Genomic DNA, 20,361 nt, shown 5'->3' with positions numbered 1-20,361 from the left:
TCTATCAGATACCAGAAAATATTCCATGAAAGTGAACGGAGACACTGCAGTGAGCATGGCTCCACGTGAATAAATCAATCGTGTGTGTACACCATGTAAATGTGCATGCAATATAGGCGTGTGACATCTTTGCTAATGTTTGCTTTGGCTTATAAAAGCAGTCGTGCCTTACAGCACGCTCGGTTGTGGCCAAACAGAAGCACCCAGCCTAGTCCCTAAATCCTGCTCAATGAATGTTTTTCAACATTGTTTAAAAAATTCAAGGTTAGCATTTGAGATGAAGCATTTGTGTTTTATTTGATACGACCAAAGAGCATCAGAGATTGAATGTGCGAGCATGCAATGTACAAATCCCTTCCTCCTTGCAGTTATAAAAATGTGCTTTCAAATGATATTACTGGTGGGTTTACGTTGTATTAACAGACGGGTCGATAACCAGTACAAGAGCCGTGAGAGATCCTTAGGGGTTATTCCTCCTCCAAGCTTTCCTGAAAATGTTCATTCTCAGAGCTCATCATCCTCTTTGGATATATTATTGACATAGTAAAAATAGATTATAAAAGTATTACAACGTATTATTGATATACATTATACATGCTATAAATATATTCAGCTCCTCTGAATAGGAGCTTTCTGCTCAACCCGACTGGCTGAATACAACACACGCAAAGTTCATCTAGGAATATTTATGATGGCTGTAACTTCTTTCAGGATTTTTGGGTTTTGGATAAGTCAAGATCCACAGACTCAAAATATTTAAATTGTATCAGGAGCCTAGGTTTAGTTACTGTCTACCGTGACTACAAAATACTTGCATCCTGCTCCGCATGGAGAAGACCCCCAGTTTTGTAAGTGACCTGTACTTTTTTTTTCTTGTTTGTGCTGGCACTTGGATGTTTAAATGTATAGCTGGCTGAGCTGCCTTTACCTTCCCAAACGATTAAGGTCAGACAGTATAAACAAACCATCCTCTTAATTACTGATCACTCTCCTGGTTTACAGTTGTTTTGTGAGCTCTTCTAGCAGATCTGTTTCCTCCAGATAATTGAAAAATCTCTCTTCCCTTCCTTCCCTAACCCCAGTGATCACCAGAACATTGGGATTTGGGGGAAGGGAAGGGAAGAAAAGAGCTCTAATTTCTGGAAAAGCTGGCAAATGGGGATGCAGTGATGGTGTTGAGTGCTGTATAGATGAGAAGTGGAGGTAGCTGGTTATAAATGTGAGCGTTTGGGGAATTAACTGAAATTCTCGGTGCTCTTGCTCGTGTTCTCTTAGCAGAGCACCAAACATCGCTGGATGCACTGAAGGGTTAAGTTATTCACGGGTGACTTACCTCCTGTTTTGTAATTACCTCTTACATGCTTCTGTTTACCTTTATCAACCTCAACATCTGTCTGCCTCAACCCGAGCTCTATTTCTGCCTCGGTGGAGGGGGCTGCACGGAGCTGTTTGGCTGCCGTAATATTCCCTCTGCTTCTTGTTCTGGTGAAAGCAGCGCTCGGTTCTTTGCTCCCTGAGATCCGTTTGGCTTGAGGAACTTTCCGAGAGGTGGCAGCTGGAGAAGCGTGGCGATGCAACCAACTAAAAGCAAACAAAATCGCTCAAAATAAACCAAAAAAAACAGAAGCCTTTTGGATGTGCAAGGCAGACTCCTTACAGCTGTACGTTAAATCTGAAGCTTTCTGGTTTGTACTCGTGTTCCTCATCTCAAAGAAAACCCTTGCTCCCCGAAACACTCTGAGATTCTTATCTGATGCCATGGTTAAAACCTTAGATGCATTAGCATGGTGTTAGACGCTTTGTGCTTGCAGGTATTTGACTTCCCTGTTTGTGTACCCTAAACCAGAGGTGGAGCTACCATCTGGCCGATCAACCACCTGTCCTAACCACCCTGAGACTTCAGCAGCTGAAGGAGGTGCTCCCTTGGTGTGGTCCCCTTCCCAGTTCAGCCCCGGTTGGATTGTCAGCGTGTTTAAATGCCAACAGGTTCTCAATTCCTTACAAAAGAGCTAAAGGTAGAGGTGGGAGCTGCTCGACTCGAAGGATACTGCGAATTCGAAAGCTCTGGAAGCCCCTGAATGCTGTACGCCTGCCAAAATACGTTCAGATTTGTGACTTTAATCTTCGTCTTTATTGCTGTGCTTAGATTGATGTTACATTGCCTTTTCAGAAACGCAGCTACAAATTGGTGGCAGTCTTGTCATAAACGGGTTTTAGTAGCTTAGCAACAGGAACAAGACAAATGCATCTCCCAGGTTTTTTATTATTCTAACGTGTTCTTTGATTCCCTGCTATCTGCAGCTCAAGAGTTCAAAATTAAGCAGATAACTTGTTGAGGATAATTTGGAGGACACAGAACTACGCCCGGTAGGAGAACTGGCAGGCCGACTCCAGATGAAATGATAATAGGTGGCCCTTCTGTAAGTTTTAACCTCTAAAAACCTTCGTTAACCTTTTTTTGGAGGCCTATTGAGGCAGCAGTTCTCCCAACCAGTGTTAAAACTTCACAAAAAAGCAAGTGGCAGCTCCTTCAGCACACTGGGTATAGTTGTACGGGTCAGTCCAAGGTGGTTTTGGAGGAGTTGAAGGATTTTGTGTTACAATTTAGGATATTCTCTGCATTAACCCTGACTTATACCAGCCACTGTTTGCTTCCTCTGCGACGTTTCCATATTATAAATTCCATAAGAGCACGAGGAGGTTTTGTCTTCTGAAACATCTGGTCCATAAAGCTGTTATCTGTGAGAGGGAATTAAAATCCCTGCTACTGTTAATGAGGGAAGAAAATAGACTGTCACTTAGTAACCTGGCTTCTAAGGATTAAATCTCCAAATCTACTGCCAGTTCATAATGGTTCGTGGAAAATTTGGATGCGGTTGGGAAATGGTTTTGCAAGGGATTTGATGTGAATAAAGGTGAGGAGGAGGTAAGGACTGGCCTGGCATAAAAACTTGGAGAAATCTGTGTGCTGGGGCTTGGGGTGGCTCCTACCTTCAGGAGGATTTGCCGTGCAGCAAATGAATAGCGGTGACGCAAACATAGAGGTTAAATTTTATATTTAATACAATGAAAGCTTCACCAAACCTTTCCTGTTGCTTCAAAGGCTCTTTCCAGTGCTGTTGAGTGTTTTATGAATAGTTAATAGGCAGAGAAGTGACTGTCAGCACCAGAGCTGTTCCTCATTCCCCTGCATAAATTATTAAGGAGATTACACCAGTGCTTTAGAAAGAAACAATGTGCATTTACATACGGAGAAACACAAACATGCCTTGCTTACCTTTACAGCACCACTTAAATTTAGGGATGTTTCTCTGTTAAAAAGTATTTTAGGAGTTTTTCTCCTAAGGAGTACATCAAATGAGTGGTTTTGTAGAGTCACTGAAGTGCATCAGGCCTGGTACTGATTTTTACGTATTTCACGTGAGTGCCCGTCTGTGATGGCATTCGTTGTGCTGGAGAGTTAATGGGCTCTTGGAGTAAACGGTAGCCGGTCCGGCATTAAATATTGAAGCAGTTGGTTTTAAGCTTAACCCTGACCATGTGTCTTTTCAGGCAGGGCCATGAGGGAATAGTATTTCTGGAAACGGAGTATTTCGGTGCTAATTAATAGATTCTGATACAAAGAAAGGCTGAGCTAAGCAGAGCAGAACACAATAGGTTGGTTTGCTTTGGAAAAGCAATAATTTCTCTCATTATGTGCTCTCACACCAGCAGAATACTGTCGTCGCTGCTGTCTCACACATGTGGGATAGCTGTTCGGGGCTTTGGGCTGTCGGTTCTCAGCGAAATTTCCTTCTCAGCTCTTATGACTAAGTGCTTTATCAGCCCAAAGCTTAGCAGGACGTGCTCAAAGGGTCTTGAAATGGAGTTCACGTGGGCTTGCCAGGATGGGAAAAGTGTGTTAAGCAATAATAGAAATTGCTGATCCTGAGAAATCTCAACGTGGTAGCTGAGAAGTGTCTGTCCTAAGCAGATTTAATATTCTGGGGTGAACTTTTAGCATGAAGTAGCTGGTCTCCCCCTTGGAATTCACTGTTGATACCTGTCTGAGAAGAATGCGTGTAGGTAAAGAGGAGATTATGGAGGCGTATTTAGCAACCAAGCATGAAATGTCAAAGATAAGTTAGCCTGTAGGTATGGTTCTTCAAAGGAATTAAAGTTATCAATTGCTGACTCAATTCAGCGTGGAAGGGGATAGTCTTCCACGGCTAAGCCTGAGATCAAAGGCAATCTGAAAACCTTAAAGACCTGGTGGGGGAGAGGGAAACAAAGGGATTGGATGAGCTTTTAGAGGCTGCCTATAATTCAAGTGAAAAAAAGCTGACTGGCTGGAAAACCTCGCAGATGGAGGAGCCTCTTCAACATAAAAGCAGCACTGGCTATTTATTTCAGCTTGTCTCTCCTCTGCCAGAGAATTATTTTAAGGGTATAAAGGGTATACGTATGTACAACTGTCCACGAGTCTGTGTCTTACCATTTACCTTACCTTGCCTTACTAGGAAGAAACTGTCCAGGTTGCCCTTTGACTCTCCAAGTTAATTTTTTTCCTAAATTCCAGCTGCATCTGGGCTCCTGGGCGCAGCTGCATTTGGTGCTGAGAGCCAATTGCAGGATCTGAGTTCCGCCTTGGAAGAGTTAATGGCTTGAGAGCTGACCTGGGGGACTGCACCACAGCTGACCTCAGGGCAAGAATTGAATTTACAGTGGCTCCAGAAAACTTAGACCAGTAAAGGCTTAATTGAATACACTTTCCAGCCTTGGTAGCTTTGAAGATACTGTCTTTAAGACCACATAAAGTTTGAATTCGGATCTCAAGCGGTGGAAAGGATAAAACAGCAAATGTTGTGCCTTTGAGGCTAACTATAAAACCTCCCACCCATCATTTGTTAGTTATTGACTAATTTTATGTCTGCTAAGGCGTTGTGTAATACTAATTTTACTGTACTTTAAACCAAAAATCAAGTCAATGAGGCTTTCATATCATATATCACTTCTCTTACATAAAACACCTCTTGGCTTGGAACCAGCGGCAGCACAGTTCTTGAACACTTTGTCTTTAGGAGAAGGTTTGGTTAGGGATTCATTTAAGGCACTGTTAAAAAAACAAAAAGGTGCAGTTCTCCAAGATGAGAACACTTTGAATCCTCGGAAGTTTTCCTTTTGAGAAGCTTGAGGGCTGAGGGTAGTGCGAGCAACCATATAGCACATGCAAGAAACAGATGCGAGAACTGCGGGCAGATAGAGAAGTCACAACGTGCGAGACAAAGCAAATTGCACGACAATGCACGCTGTCAGCTCTCATGAGAGGATGGAGATTTAAAAGCAGTTCTCAATTTTGTTGCCATTTCTGTTCTTCAAACCCATTTTTTTCCTGACACTTTAGGCTGTGTGTTGTGGGAAGTGCTCAAGGCCTCTAAAAACGATCACCCCTGAAGAAGGGAATGGATATTTCTTCCCTCCTGTAACTGCATCTAATAGTAAATCTTTCCTGTTCAGCACACTGGCGTTTTTTTAATCTTGACTAGCCAAGGTTCAAGAGAGGTTAAACTTTCTGGAATGATGTACGAGGACTTTGACAGCTGTGTTGTCCTTTCCCAAACCTCTCCCACTTCCAGCAGGTCCAGCAAAGCAGCAGAGATAAGGACCAGCTAACGCCACCACGAAAACTCAGCAGGTTGTGGGACTATACTGAAATGTAAGCAGAATTTTGGGGGGGTTAATTAGAAAATACCGGGTGAAATTCAGTTTTCTTTCAGTCTCTTGTCCCTGTGCTTCTTACTTCTCTCCTACGTTGGGTCGTTGGGAGTTCTTCCCTGCCACCCATCGTGTTGGTGCAGGTCAGATGTGCGCTAAAATCAAGTGGTTTTACCCTCACTGCCTCAGCCCTTCCTCTTAGCCTGCCTTCCACCCACGTCTGCTGTCAGCCAAATTTGCCAAAGCCCTCAGCTTTTTATACTTCTGTCCAAACACACTCCAGGACGTGGGGGGAAGCCTCGAATACACGCGCACTGCGCACAGGAATGGCTTTCACAGCGGGACCTGAGCCGCGCCACTCTGTCCAGAGCCTGAATTTGGCCCTCGCTGGTGACTTGGAGGTAACTTTGCAGTGGTCACACAATAGTGCTTCTGGGCTCTTTATTTAAGGCAGGCAATTGCTTGTTTTTTTACTTGGAAAGAAACCTTTTGACTCTTTGGACGGGGTGGTGGTGGTGCAGATCTGAGGTTGGCGCACCTAGCTCTTAAACCTCAACTCGAGGGGCTTCTGTTCAACGTGGGTTGTGAAACAGGGTATGGAAAGGGGAAAGGCTGCGTACTCCTTAACGAACAGGAGGCTTACTTTTCAAGGAAATAAAATTAAGGCCGCTTTTGAAATGAAAAGAATGTCAGCGGGCCGCTGCCAAATCACGGAATGCTTTAATAAAGCTCGCTGCAAGAGGATTGTCAAAGCTGCAACCCCTTAAGCCTCTATTCTGCTCCGAGTCTCCTGTGTGCTTGTTGCAACAGCGATTCTGCTGCGATGCACCCTCTGGGACTCCCTTTTAATCGGCCTTTTTTAACCAAACAACAGTTGAGAAGGGTTCAGATATGCTTCCTGCAGGCTATTCTGCAAGAAATTATTGGAGAGGTTTGGAGCTGCTGATTGTTTGGTGCTGAAATTGAAAACGAGTCCGTTTAATTAAACACGGAAAAATCAAGTCATGGCTTTTATTTCCGTGGGCTTGGAGAAACCCCCGATAGCTCCTGTCCTTCTGTAATCATATTCCCTTATGAAGTCTGAAGGTGAGGTCCTGTAAATGGCTGTGGTATCACTGTAGCATCCCTCTCGCCTGTCCCTGCTTACATTGAACCTTCAGAAATGGTTTGCAGGTTGGGCTCGAGGAGCTTTTAATCCCCTTCCCAAGCGAGGCTGCATTTCCCTACGCGGTGCCGACCTGGAGAGCAGGAGCTGCACCCAGATCCGTGGGCAGGATCAGGCCCTGCGGCTGTCCGGTTCAATCCTCAGCATCACCTTCATCTTAGGCAAGTGTCTCAAAGTAAGGTTGCTTTCATTCTGCTGCTAAATTTTGTACGCCTTCTGTTGGGATCACCTCAGACCTGGCTTTCTGCCCTGCTCCGGATCCCGATTTCTGGTCTCTCTGGCACAAGTGATAAAACCGAGCTGGACCATTTTCTGCGTGTTCTTGTGTATGGGCTGTTTGGAAACGTGAATTTCCTCCTTTTATCACTTGTCCTGCCCTGTAAACAATGGTCTTTCAAAAATTCAGTCTATCAGAACTGAGCCCAGCACCCCCCCAGCCAGGATAATCTGCAAATTCCAAAAACATCCTGCTGGCTTTAGCTGAGCTCTCGGTCTGGAGGTGTTCAATACCTCCTATAAATGTTATACGAGGCATTCAGTACCTCCTATAAATGTTGTATCTGGCCACTTCCAGAAACTACTTTATTTCTTTGCAGAATGGAGATCAAGTCCACGCACTTCAGAGCTTACGTAGCTGGCCAGAGAATTCGTGTTAAATTAGATATTTTAAAATTAGGGTTAAACGTGGATGCTCCAGGAGGAACCTAAAGGCAACAAAACGCCCCCGGTACTCAGACAAATGATTTTTAGGGGCACGGACGGGTCGTTGCGGGATCCGCTGTGTTTTCCTTGCCTGATTTGGGAAGCCAGGCGTCGCGGCTCGCCAAGCCAGGCATTTTCTGGCAGGGAAGAGTCATTACAGGCATACCTGCTGCCTGACACGGGCTGCATCAGGTGACTTTAAAATGGTTGTTTATCCTGCTCTGGTACAGATTAGACAAATCCTATAGCGATGGGCTGCCCCTGCAGCCTCGAAAGCATCTGATCGTGTATTTTTTTTCGAGGTAGGAACACAAATGAAGAGCAGATGCACTGGGCTCTGCTCCTGCTTTTCCCCCCTGAGTTATTTTTCCGTGGAACTTGACAGAAATAGGCTTTTGGTGTCAGTTCATCACCTCTGTAGTTGTTCTGCACTGTACCTGCCTTTTTAGGAGAAAAAAATACGTTTATTTAAAGGGGTTAGGGGACCACTTAGGGAATATATTCCTCATGTCAGTGCAGCTGAAGAAGTGCATGGGGGAGCTTTAAAGGTATTTGGGGCAGAGGAGAATAAGATGTAATCAGTTAAAAAGCTGAGGTTGGCTCTTCTTCTGTGATTTAATTAAGAGTGCTTTCATAACTGCTCCCTGCTTCACTGAGGTGCTGAAAATCATGGCTTAAAACTCCTGTGCCAGGGCTCCAGCGGTTCAGAGGTCCAGAGGCTGAGGAGGTAAGTGAAGAGGAAGCTCATTTTTCCGTGCTGATGTAGCAGAAATAAATTTTCAAAAGTTTTTAAGCTGGAACCTTCCCGGGAAGGGGGCTTGGAACAGCTCTGTAAGGTACGAAAGGATTTCTGAATTCAATCCTAAGAAATGAGTCGGGTTTCCGTGGTTCAGGACTACATGATGCTGTGTTGGTGAGTACCCCCGTAACCCGGACGTGTCACGTTCATCAGTTCAAACGACGACAAAAAGCTCGTGAGCCCAGTGATGTAAGGTGCAACAGCTTCTCCCAGCCTGATAGAAACGTGCCTCGCAGTTTGGAAAGGAGCTCTGCTCTGCTTTATCCCTGCTGGGGCCTAATTCTTGCACGTTGGGAAAAGAAATGTTTGCTGCCTTCCTGGAGAGTTAACTTCGGACGAATCGTTTTTATGGGTAGATCTGTCATTCCACGCACAGCCACACTGATCGAAACGTAACGTGCAAAAAATGGTTGCATGTAAAAAGAAAAAAAAAAATAATTACAGTCTGCAGTACGAAGACTTTTCATCCTGGGTCAATACGTTTTGTCCCAAGCCATCAATCTCAGTTATTTGGTGAAAAGTGCCTCCGTGGATCTCGTCATCCTTCGTACAGGAATGCAGGCAGAATAATTTTGGAAAAGCTCAGAATTTCGGAGCCGCAGCGAGCAGGTTTATCTGGCGGGGATCTGGGGCTCTCGTTCTGCTCCAGTTACCCAAATTTCCTGCCTTCAGCTTCAAACTACGGCCCTTGGAGCTGAAAATCCTGAGATGGAGCTCTTTTTTTTTATAGCTATAGTTTGGAAGGCTTGGACGTGAAAGCAGCTATGCATTTCAATCCCTCTGGTACGTGTGCAGAGTGCGTTTCGGTTGTGTTAATGTTCAAGCCAAAACACGCAAGTTTATAGGAGAAGGCATTTCGGAAAGTCTGAGGCAGGCTGTATAAACACCAGTGCTGTCTTTGCCGTCAGCCCCCCTCGTTTTTTTTCTGGGAGGATGGCGTTCTCTAACCCCCTACCCAAAAGGCAGGCAGTCGGTGTGATGAATACCTAGAGAGGGGGGCGATCCCGCTTCTTTTTGGGGGGGAAAAAAAAAAAAAAGGTGAGTTGATCAAAATGCTCCGCGTGACAGCCCCCGTCAGCAGCCTTGGTTTGTCTAGAGCTCGTGAAAACAGCCGGGGGACGGCGGTGTGCTCCCGCAGCGATGCTCTGACTCAGGGAGGAACCATCCCTCCGGCCCGAAACCTGCGGCTGGCTTGCTGAAGCCAACGGGCAGAGCACTAATGGGATTTCTCCTTCCCTCAGTACGGCTACACGAGGAATTAACCTCAATAAAGGCAGCGGCGTAGAGGAATGTAGCTCCTCTGGAGGAGCTTAGCGTGGGTTATTTTCCAGATTCCTCTCTTTTTTTCTGTAACGAAGGAGAAGAAGCGGGGCGTTTATCGATAACGCCCCATTCGGCGGCGTTTTTAAAACATGAAATAACTTCAAGGGGGTCCCGAGGACTTCAGAAAGGGCAGGAGGCTGGAAGAATAGCTGCCAGGATACAAAGGTTAAGCAAGATCCCTGTGATGTTTGTTAGCTCTCGTGTTTCCTTAGCTCTAGGGCAGTGACCAAAGGAGCTGCCCGCACTGCTTGAGGCCCTTAGGAGGACCACGCAAACGTGATCCCAGCTGAAATTCGGAGAGAACTGCCTGGCCAGGTGCTCGGGGGGGTGTCAGGCCAAAAGCCACCTTCCTGAGTCACCCTGTGCCAAGCGTGTAGCCTAAAAACCAGGCTGGTTTTCCTCAATGTGCAAAGGCAAGCTGGTTTTTGCTCACTTGCCCTATTTAATGCACGCGCACAGGATTTGGGATGTCCTGGCCACGCTCTTCACCTTACCGTGGCTCGTTGTTGTTAATCGTGCTTCTGCCTCTCATCAGGCTGAGTAAGAGCAATGCAGGAGGGCAGCCAAGGCTTCCCCTGGACCAAAACCCCATGGAGCAGCTGCTGGGCTGCCCCCACCCCGCTACCAGCAGCCCCGTGGCCGGCAGGTCCCCGTTAAGCAAGCCAGATGTGGTTGAAAAATTGCTCTTAACCATTAACCAGATTATATGGGGGCGTCCCTGGGTGGCACAGAGATTTCAGAGGTAACACTTGAGGTTTGGCGCTACGTGGAGGGGAAAGAATAGGGTTTTTTAACACCGCTTTGGGGTTGGGTTCGGTACAGCGGCGTCATGGTCCTATCCCAGGGTATTAACGTGTTAATCGCTGCAACAAAAGCTCCACTGTGGGTAACAGAGCAGGCTTGCACGTCGGTGCTAAAGGATTTTACGTTGCCTACGTAAATCTGTTGGGTTTGGGGATTGTGGAGTGCGCTGGAGCTGGAGAGTTTAGAGCGCGTTTGAGCTGAAGTGCCTCTGTTTATAAACTTAACTGGTATTTCTGAAGCAGTGCCGGGAAAGTATCGAGCCCGGGACAAACCGGGCTGCTGCATGTCTTCAGGCGACGCATGTCATTGGAGCTGCTGCGAGACGGAGCGCCGCAGCCTTATGTAACGCCAGCACAAGTGGGGCAGCGGGCACAGCTCGCGCATTTTAATTACGGTCCCCTAAACGAGGATCGGCGTGGCAAAACAGCTTGCTGATCGGGGCATTCCCCTACGGGTTTGCAGACCTAGTGTCGTTGCTCGCAGGAGGCAGCGTTTCAGCATGGGAATAAGCAGGGTGACGTTGCGGAGTTAGCCTCGGGTGCTTGCGCGGGTACGTAGGGATAATTGGGCACAACCTACATCTCGCAGGCACCCCAGAGGAAGCTCTCAGCTTTTTTTTTTTCTTGATTTAAACATCTCTGTTACATCCCCAGACCTACTCTTCGCTGGAAGTTAGAAGGCAATGTTTTTATTCCTGCTGGTTCAGCACGCTGGGAGTTGCGTCGGTTTTAGTCTGTGTGCTCCACTTCAGCACGTTAAGCACTGGGATGCAGATTTATTGTTAGTGTCCATGCGATATCGTTCTAAATATTGGTTAATGAGTGACGGAGGGAGGCAAGATGAAAACAAGTTGCCCAAGAGCCAAAAAAGATGGCACAGGTAATCTAGAAAACTCCAGTGAATTGGTTTTAGCAGTTAATTTTTACTATAACAAAAATATCGACAACAGAAATCGATTCTTGGGTCTTTTGACCAAAGAATTCAAGCGTATAATAAATGTTGCCTTTCATTTCTCCTCTTCAGCAGCAGTAGGGGTAGCTAATGTTGGCACCTCTGTTTATTAGCTGTCTCCTGAGATATTGGTTAAGAAAGCAGAAAGTTTGATTGGTTCAGTGGCAGTAAGCTGGAAGTAATCTTCTACCTGAATTACTGCAGGTTACTGCTGTGGAAGTAGGCAAGTAGGAGGTTTAGAGACGTAGAAATGAATAAATAAAGCCTTAAAAGCTTTCCTTGGCAGCCTTTGTGATCGTGCTAAAAGGAAAACCCCATTTTCCTGCCTTGCAGATCAGCACTCATGTTCCTTCTCTGATGCTTCGGCCCTCAGCTGTTCTCAGGCTATTGCTTCCCCTCTCCCCCTTTCACACGGACCTTTGGCTCGCTCCTCTTAACACATGCTTCTCTTCCCTGACACAGCACTGTAAACCTTGGCTAGAAAGTGGAAATGGTCAGGGAAGCCACGTAAACCTTTCCCCACCTTTGGCAGAACGGCGGTGCAGCAGCAGAGCCTCACGAAACACCGACGACTCCCCCCCTTGCCAAAGAAGACGTGGGGAGGACAGCTGCAGGAGGCTGAGAAGCAACAACTGAACTGAGACAGAAAATGGGAAAACGGGTTAATGAAACCCTTTAAGAGGCCTGTCACTTATTTCCTTAATCCCATTCTTCAGAAGGGTCGTTTCACCCAACGTGGGTGCTGCTGGCTGCACCAAAAGGCACGGTGACTGCGTCAGGAGGGTGCAGAGCTTGAAAACACCTCCAGGACTCTGTGAAACACCACGCTGTGTTTCGGACCAAAGCTGCTCGGTTGTTTGGGTTGTGTTTAGGAAGCTCCTGGTCCGGTTGTGGGCATGGCGTGTAGCCAGGGGTGTCAGGCACAGCCTCTCGTCATCCTTTCCAAATCCTCCAAGTTGTTTCTGCTGTCAGAGCGTGACTTCTTTACACCCGCCTACGAAGGAAATTTAAAACCTGAAATCCACGCTTTAAGGAAATGCCGGGCAGATCTTCCAGCATCTGAAGCAGTTTCATCCTTTTCATATCCCTGCTAATTATTTGTTCGTTTATCTCGGGCTAGATCCAGCTTTTCTCTGTAGCCTTGTCCTTACGACACAGAGCAACTAAGGCAGAAACGTGAGTGCATTTCAGAGGCAGGAATCTGCTGTAAAAGTGTTTGGATATCATGGTGAGGAGGGTGCGGGGTCCCTGCCCTGCATTCAGGGCCCAGCCACTTTTTCTGGCAGCTTTGGAGATCATTATCTATATTTTACCCTGGGGTACCAGTCCCTCAAAATACTGCGCCTTTTATATCCTCGTAATACCCCTTTTAATGATTTTTTTCTCTTGGTTATTGCTCCCTTCTCTCCCCTGACTGTCAATAACCCACCCAAACAGCGGCAGCATGCTTGAACCATCGCTCTCACAGCCCGCAGCTGATTCCTTGTTCTCACCTGGCCTCGCTTCGTGTCGCCAGCAGCAATCCCAGACCCTTCGGAGCGAAGGAGAGGACAGACTTCTTGCGGCTGGGCGATGCTTCGCGCTCTGGAAAAGTATGTTCAGAATGCAGAGCGCACGTCCTGCTGCCCGTAAGATGCGTGTAACGTGCTGACAGCTCGTGAAAGCTGCGGACTGGGCAGAAAGGCTCATGTTTGACAGCCACAAGAAGAATTTCAGGATGGAAATCTGAGCAGCGGGAAGATCTAAGCCACGGTTTCGATACCGTTCCTGTTTTACGTTCTGCTTATTGCCACAGGTCATCTCCGAGACCCTGAGCGAACACGAGCTGCCTGACAGCTTGATAGGCTGGGATTTTTACGGAGAAAGCAAACGGCGATTAAAAAGCTCGTGGTGGCAGGTTTGTTCTGAGCTCTTCCACCTGCACGTGGAAGCTGAAATGAGCCCTGTGGTCGCACACGCTGCCCGCTATAATTTTTCCCCAGCATCCTAGTGCTGCTGGCAGCTTGCTCGGGGCACAGGATACCGTGACATCAGGGGTGCAGACTGGGGGCTCTCTCTTCTCATACGGCATCAGGCCGTGATTGCAAGGAGTTCTTAAAAGCAGTTCCTTCTTAAAAGCTCGTACTTCCAGCTCTGGCAGCTGTTCAAATCGCGGTAATGGGCACCAGGAGAAATTACTCTGCTCTCTCCCACCCCGTCCCTCTTGCTCAGAGTTTCTCTTCCAGCCCAGACGCTACGGGGTGGCTCCTCGGGGGTGCTGTAACATCAGGGGACGTGTTCGCTGTGCTGCAGGGTCGTGGTCAGACCACCAGTCAAGTCCCTCCCAGTGCACTGCTCCAGTGTGTACTGGTCCAGGTGTGGCTTCACAAGGGTTTGCGATTCAAGCTCATGGTGGTACAGTGCTCAAAAGAGGCAGGCAGCTCATTTTCAGTTTCTCAGGGGGATCCAATCGTGAGATAGCTCAGTATTTGTATTTTAAAGGTTAGGGAGCAGACATCAGCTTGCGTTTCTGAAATGATCGCAGCCCTATTCCGAAATCCCTGTTCCTCATATAGATGCTCCAAAATGCCCGAGTTTGCACTGTTTCCTCCAAATCTGCTGCAACAAGACGAAGAGCAGATACCGAGGCTCCGACTCTTTCACAGCTTTTTGACAAGCATTGATCTTTGCTGGCTGCATTCTTTAAAAATACAGCCCAAACAGAGCAGCTTGCGGAGGGAATACATTTCAAACAGATCAATGCACGGTATTTTTAGCAACACGCCGTATTTTACAGGGGGATGAAGCTGCAGAATACAAAGTGTTTACGTGCAGGGCCCGACAGCTTCTTGTGGTAGCCCAGAAACTTGGACGGTGTTTGCTTTTAGGCGCATAAACAAGTCTCTAGGTGATGATTTCTGACGAATGAAACCAGGCGCTTAGCATCCTATTCCCATATCAGATCTTATTGTTAAGCTTATAAAGAACTATTTTTCCCCCAATAGAACTTATCAAAAAGAGGTTTTGAATAGAAAGCCCTGCATGGGACTTAATCTTTCTTCCACGGAGCCCGTGACCTCACGCAGCCCTCAGCCCGCTGGTGACACAGTGAGCATTTCCTGTGAACCGTGAGCAGTGCTGGTCCCACTATTGTTGGGCACTTTTTTTTTGTCTGGGAAAAAACAAACCCTTATTTACTAGAAGCCAGTGTCCTGTTTGTTTGTAGCTGGCTGGGAAATGCCATATTACAAGGGTCTCAGTGGCTGCCGGCGCTGCTAACAGAAGCTGTTGTTGTGTTTTGCTCTTTTTCTCACTGATTTCTATGAGACTTCGGAGTCCGACTTGTGACCTGCTCCGGATCCAGTTCACGGCACAAACGCTAACCTTGTTTATCCGATCTGCTTTTTTCCTCCTCGGTGTTTCCTCAGATTAGCTGTCAGTAAAATGCTAAATAATAATCCCGCAGTTGCTGTTCCTCCCCCTTTTTCCCCCCCGAGAGGCCGCGTCGCTGCTTTTCCAAGCTGGCGCACGGTCGAGCTGCTACCTGGCAAGGCCAACGCATCGGTGGAAAATTCCAGGCAAAATAAAGGAACAGCGTTGCACTGGTAATGGGATGCAGCTGCTCTGGCCTTCGAGTCCTCCTGCAAGCCTCCTCTAAAAGCGTTGGCTGCGGGATTCTTCCCTTGGCCATCCGAAATCGGCCCCAGCCCAGCGAGAGCCTGTTCCAGGTGGGTACAGCAGCTCCCAGCAGCTGGGACGTTTTACATTTGGCTGCGGCGAGGCCGTCATGTCGATGTCAGGCCTGCTGGGCCTTGAAATCTCATCCAAACCGGCGTCTGCACATCTGTGGTGCGCATCAGAGGCTGGATGCTGCCTCCTGGCACGGCACCGTGGCCAAGGGTTATTTAAATCCGTGCTGCGTCGGAGTCCCTGCCGCTAGATGGGGTATCAGGAGGAACTTCTTGGTGTTAAAATGTTCCCTTTGTATCTTCATTTCAGCTCATCGTCTTGGATGCCTTCTTAACTGTCTTCCCGTTAAAAAATATTGTATGAAGCAGTCAAGTTGTGTAGGGAAGGTATAGCACATACATACGTGGAGAAAGGAACCATTAGGATGTGTAACTCCCTTCCTCAGCTGCCCAGCACCCTTCACAGACACAATTTCTCTGAAGTTTCATTGACAGAGCTCCTTCTTGTGAGGCTGCAATCTAACTTTCGGAAGACATCCACATTATATATTTATTTATATTTAAATATTTCCATGTCCAGTCCCCGTATTTATTTTATTTCTGCTGTCAAATCGTGGACACCGACATAAATCTGCTTGCGATGCACGTAGCCATTGAAGGTACTAAAACCTCTTTTAAGGAAAGTGGTTTGGCTTTGGATTTCTCCTTGTCTGTCTGGAACTTCGTCATTTATATCAAAACATCCTAACCCTACTACTGAAACGGTGACGGTGCTGTACACTCTGCCAGTAGGATTATGTCTATAAGGTATGTTTTGAAGCCTCGCATCATGGTGAGACTGCTTGAGAAAGCTCTTTCTTGGAAGACCCATGGTAGGTAGGACTCCGCGAGCTCAACAAATGTTCGATTTCCCATCACCAAAGCAGGGTGCAGACATCAGAGGCAACACCGAAATCTATACGGAGAGAAGAGGCTTCTCTTGGCATGGAGCATCAGGTTCAGACCTCTGCGTGGTACAGAGCAGAGGTTTGATTCACTGGGTAGACGACGTCTTCTTGATAGCACATCTCAGCTCTAACAGAGAGAAAAGAAATGCAAAAGTGAGCTTTTGGTAACTAACTTTCCTGCCCATCGCTAAAACGATTGCTTTGTTCGGTTGCTCATATATGCAGGTGAGCAGGCTGGTGCGCGAGGTTCCAGGAGTTGTTACAGAGCTTTGCTGCTCAAGCAAGAGAAAAATGTTGAGAAAATCAAGCAAGAGGAAAGAGAAAAATGGTCCTTAGCAATCCGGGTACAACCGGTGGGAACTGCACCTCCGTGAAAGTTATCCCTTTCCTGTTTATTTGGGGGAGCAGGGAAAGCTCCTGCAAGACAGAATTTTAGGAATTCTGCTTGGTTTGGGGCTAATGGTTCTTCTAGAGATTTTTACCACAGCCTCTTTTTCCAAAGATAGACGTCTTGGCTGCTAAAGAGTAGTTCAATAAACAAATCCAAAGTGGTTTGTGTAAAGCAGGATCTCCAAACATCACGTGCTTGGATAAGTGTCCTTTTTTTTTCCCTTCCATAAAAGCTACCATACACCCCTAGCTCAATTTTGAAATCCTTGAGGTCTGCATCTTTTGCAAGCCATTTTCAGTGCAAATATTTGGATTTAGGCTTTTATTTATAAGCGATGCTAGGAAGATCACCCTTTTCCATCAGCGAAGATGAAGCCTTCTCAAGAAAGCACTTGAGTCTCTCTCCCCTGACTCACAGGGGCTACGATGAGTTTCCACGTTTCGGCATGTAACAGAGGTTGGGTAAAAGCCCTTTTTTCCTTTTATTTACTGCTGTGTAAAATCAGAACGCAGGCTTTAAGCTGCTTTGGAGTTATTACATGTGAAGTTGACCTTGAAAGTACTGAAGTCAGAGTAATGGTAGCAGTAAAAATCCCTGGGTTTTGATAATCTTGGGACATTCTTATGCCAGCTGGTGAGCTGTGGCTGTAAAGCATGCACCAAGCAGCTAGCTTTCCGATTTAGAAGTGTGCAGTTTTTGCAGTCAAAGGAAAAATATTTGTAAACAGGTTCTAGTTCTGTGCAGAAGTGACCGTTTCAGATGGATTAAGGTAGCGTTTCGAGAACTTTTTTGGTTTTTTTCACCCTAAATAAATCACAGCCTACTCGGCATTTAGTTTTGGTTTGCGTGCCCTGAGCTAAACGCGTCCTCTTTTCCATGTTAATTTTCTTTGGAGCGAGCCCCCTTGTGTGTGCCCGTGCAGGCGTACGCAGGCGGCAGCCTCCTGGAGCAGGTGAGGTGCTGGTTAAACACACGCTGCCCAACTGAAATCCCAGGGAAATGGAGAATTTCTCTGCTTCTCTTCGGGCTGCTGGCTCGCTGACAGGCACCAGCGAGCAGGATAGTGCTCGTACAAACCCAGACTTTTCCCAGGGATCTCAAACCTGGTGCAGAAGGAGCCGATAGCTGTACGGTAAGTGCTGATGGGGAGGGTTGGTCTCGGGCACAGACCTGGAGCAAAGGAAGGCGGCTACACCAGGATGCTCACCCCATTCCCCAGGGGCACAGTTCCTACCGGGGCGTTTGGTCCAAAAGTGCAGGTCGTGCAGGTTTGGAAAAGGCAACTCTTCCAATAACTCTGCACTCATCATTGCAGCCATCGAGTTATATCACATAGACCCTGGCTTCAAACCTCGATTCTGAATCCTGACGGTGAAATTGGTTTTTAATGGTAGCTTCTGAGCGAAAATGTGTTGTTTTTTTTCCCTGTAATGTAAGTACTGTATCACCGCAGTCTTGCGAAAACCTGCTTTAGCTAGCGGAGGAAGTCAGCATCGTTAGTCAGGATTTGATGGCACTTTAAATAACAGGAGATCAGACTTCCAAACTTGCAGCCTGGGCTATTCCGGACGGGGATTGGTTTAATCCCGCTGGCAGCAGGTGCCTGAGGACGCAGAACGGAGCACGAGGGGCAGGTCGATGCCCCCAGCGAAGGTCAGACGCTGCTCACACAGCGTCTGGCTCTCAATTATAAATGATTTTCCTTCGGAGGATCAAGACACCGAGCTTGTTGGTCTTGGCATTCGCTGGGCTGCCAGCGATCGATTGTTTTGGTTGCAACGCTTTGCTAAAGAGCACGTCGGAGGGGTTACCTGACCTGTGCTGATAAGCTCAGATGGGGACAGATGGCAAAAAAAAGACCTGAGCACATCTCTTCTGGACCAGCCTGCCATCTGCAGGCCGCTGCTTTCCGTGCTGGAGAGGTGTAAAGCAGAGCTTTTTGGTTTCCTTCTCCTCCCACACAGCTCTCCTTCTCCAAAACTTACTATTTGTGATATTATTTTTTTCCCTAGGTAAATATTACATTGTAAGTCCAGTCTGTTTCCATCTGAAGCTATGAATAATTCCCTGGGTTCTGAAAAAATAAAAATAAAGCGAAGATATTAGAGACAAGCAAGCTTCTTCAGCTGATCTCTGCATTTTAATGAATAATTATTTCTCCTTCCATTGTCCATTGATCAATTCTATCATAAGCAAACATTTAAAAATTTCCTTAAAAATGGGAAATTTCTCATGGCAGCCAAATTCTGCCCATCATCCTCAGCCCATTCAATCTTTAATAACTCTTTAAGGCAGTGGCCTTGGATGTGCAGTGCTGCTGTGATCTTCGGCTGCTGCTGGACGTTAGAAGCCCTGGTGAGCCAGGGACGTGTGCACAACCAGCTTGCTTCCAAGCATCCCAAAAATCTTTGGTTTTATCGTCTGTGGATGTACCGAGGATGCAGCAAAGCAATCAGGCTTCTACACGGCAAATCTTGGCTGCTGCTCCTTTACAGAGGCACTCCCCCCTAAAATCCTAACAAAAAAATGAGCGTGTTCAGCAAAATTCAGCAAAAGTGGGATTTTGGGGCACTGATTCAAACCTGGTGTAATCTAGCCTTATTACTCCCCCCTTCCTTTTTATTTTAAACTTTTATTTCAATAGCTGAAATATACTTATTGTTGTGGGTTTTAACCATTGTTAAGAAATCTTACCAGAGTCGTGCATTTAGGAACAAATGTAAGTAAGCCAAAGATCAGTTGACAATTTTATAATGTAGAACGAAATGTCCTGCACAAGGTCAAATGTCTGCTGCGTACCACGTAACCTTTAAATCCTTTTTGTCTTTGTTCCAGGTCTTCCTGAGCAATACTACAGCCTCACTTGGTTCCTTAGCCCTATCCTGGGCTTGATCTTCACTCCGCTTATAGGTTCAGCTAGTGACCGCTGCACGCTGAGCTGGGGCCGCAGGCGGCCTTTTATCCTCGCTCTCTCCATTGGTGTCCTCTTTGGAGTTGCACTTTTCCTCAATGGCTCTGTTATAGGTAAATAACAGGGAAAACACCTGCATGTATCTCCTGCTAACGTAGCTGCTGTAAGGTTTTTATGTAAGAAGTTACTATAACGAAAAGCAGTCGAATAATTCAGTGTTAAAGTCATTAGAAATCTGTGCAACGCCACATTTGAGCTGTTCACCCTAAACGTTTTTACTCTTACTCCCAAGTCAGAGCTGTGCTAAGTGTTGTACAACAGGAGCTGTAAGGGTCGATGCGGAGTTATTCACGCAGCGGCTGCCAGCAGAATGTTTGCGGTCGCCGAGATGAATTTCGGCGATCCTTGACATGGGAAAATTGTAGCAACCTGTTCACAGGGAAATGTTTCCTGTTGTGATCCGTTTTCCCTTTAATGCATATCTGGCAACACATCCTGTTTCCAGCATTATTTCAAAAATTATCTTTTCACTTTTTCTTGTGCTTTTCTTAGACCCGGTATTGAAAAAGTCCAGAGCACAGTTAATATTTGTTTATCAAAAACGATGTGGGAAAATAATTTTTCCTGAGCCCCCATCAAAGCTGGTAAAAATAGTTCTCCTTGAACATAGTTTACTACAGAACTTAATCTCCAATCTAAGACTCTTTTGTAAATTTAGTGTAAGAGAGGTGACAGCGAGTACATTTGGGAAATGTTTACATTGTGATGCAAATGAAAGGAACTTAACACCTAATAATATCCTCTTGGCTCTCTTTTTTTTTTTGGGTTAGGTACAGCTCTATTGTGAAAAAGTTGTACTAATTGAGGGAAGTGAGCGGAACATTGCCTTGGCTCAGCACGTTAGCTTTTCAAAGCCAGATTGGATTGACATACGAAGCTTTTCAGTTTTCTGCAAATTGCAGTGGACAAACTGTTCAGATGAACAAGGTTTAGCTTGTTTTTTGAA

The 20,361-nt window shown here is 46.4% G+C and overlaps 1 protein-coding gene across 8 annotated transcripts in view; it reads left to right on the top strand.

Moving 5' to 3' along the window:
- SLC45A4 (solute carrier family 45 member 4) overlaps positions 1–20,361 on the top strand; it is an 82,061-nt gene that overhangs the window by 50,129 nt on the left and 11,571 nt on the right. For all 8 annotated transcript variants that reach the window (XM_080582118.1, XM_080582119.1, XM_080582120.1 and 5 more), the window contains one exon: positions 19,280–19,468. In XM_080582118.1, coding sequence (XP_080438244.1) covers positions 19,280–19,468 — 189 coding nt within the window. The remainder of the gene's footprint in view (positions 1–19,279; positions 19,469–20,361) is intronic.

This window comes from Anser brachyrhynchus (genome assembly GCF_964034855.1).
Source record: "Anser brachyrhynchus genome assembly, chromosome: 2".
In the NCBI taxonomy this organism is placed as follows: Eukaryota; Metazoa; Chordata; class Aves; order Anseriformes; family Anatidae; genus Anser; species Anser brachyrhynchus.
The sequence above is the reverse complement of the archived record's forward strand: the minus strand, read 5'-3'. Positions and strand labels throughout refer to the sequence as shown.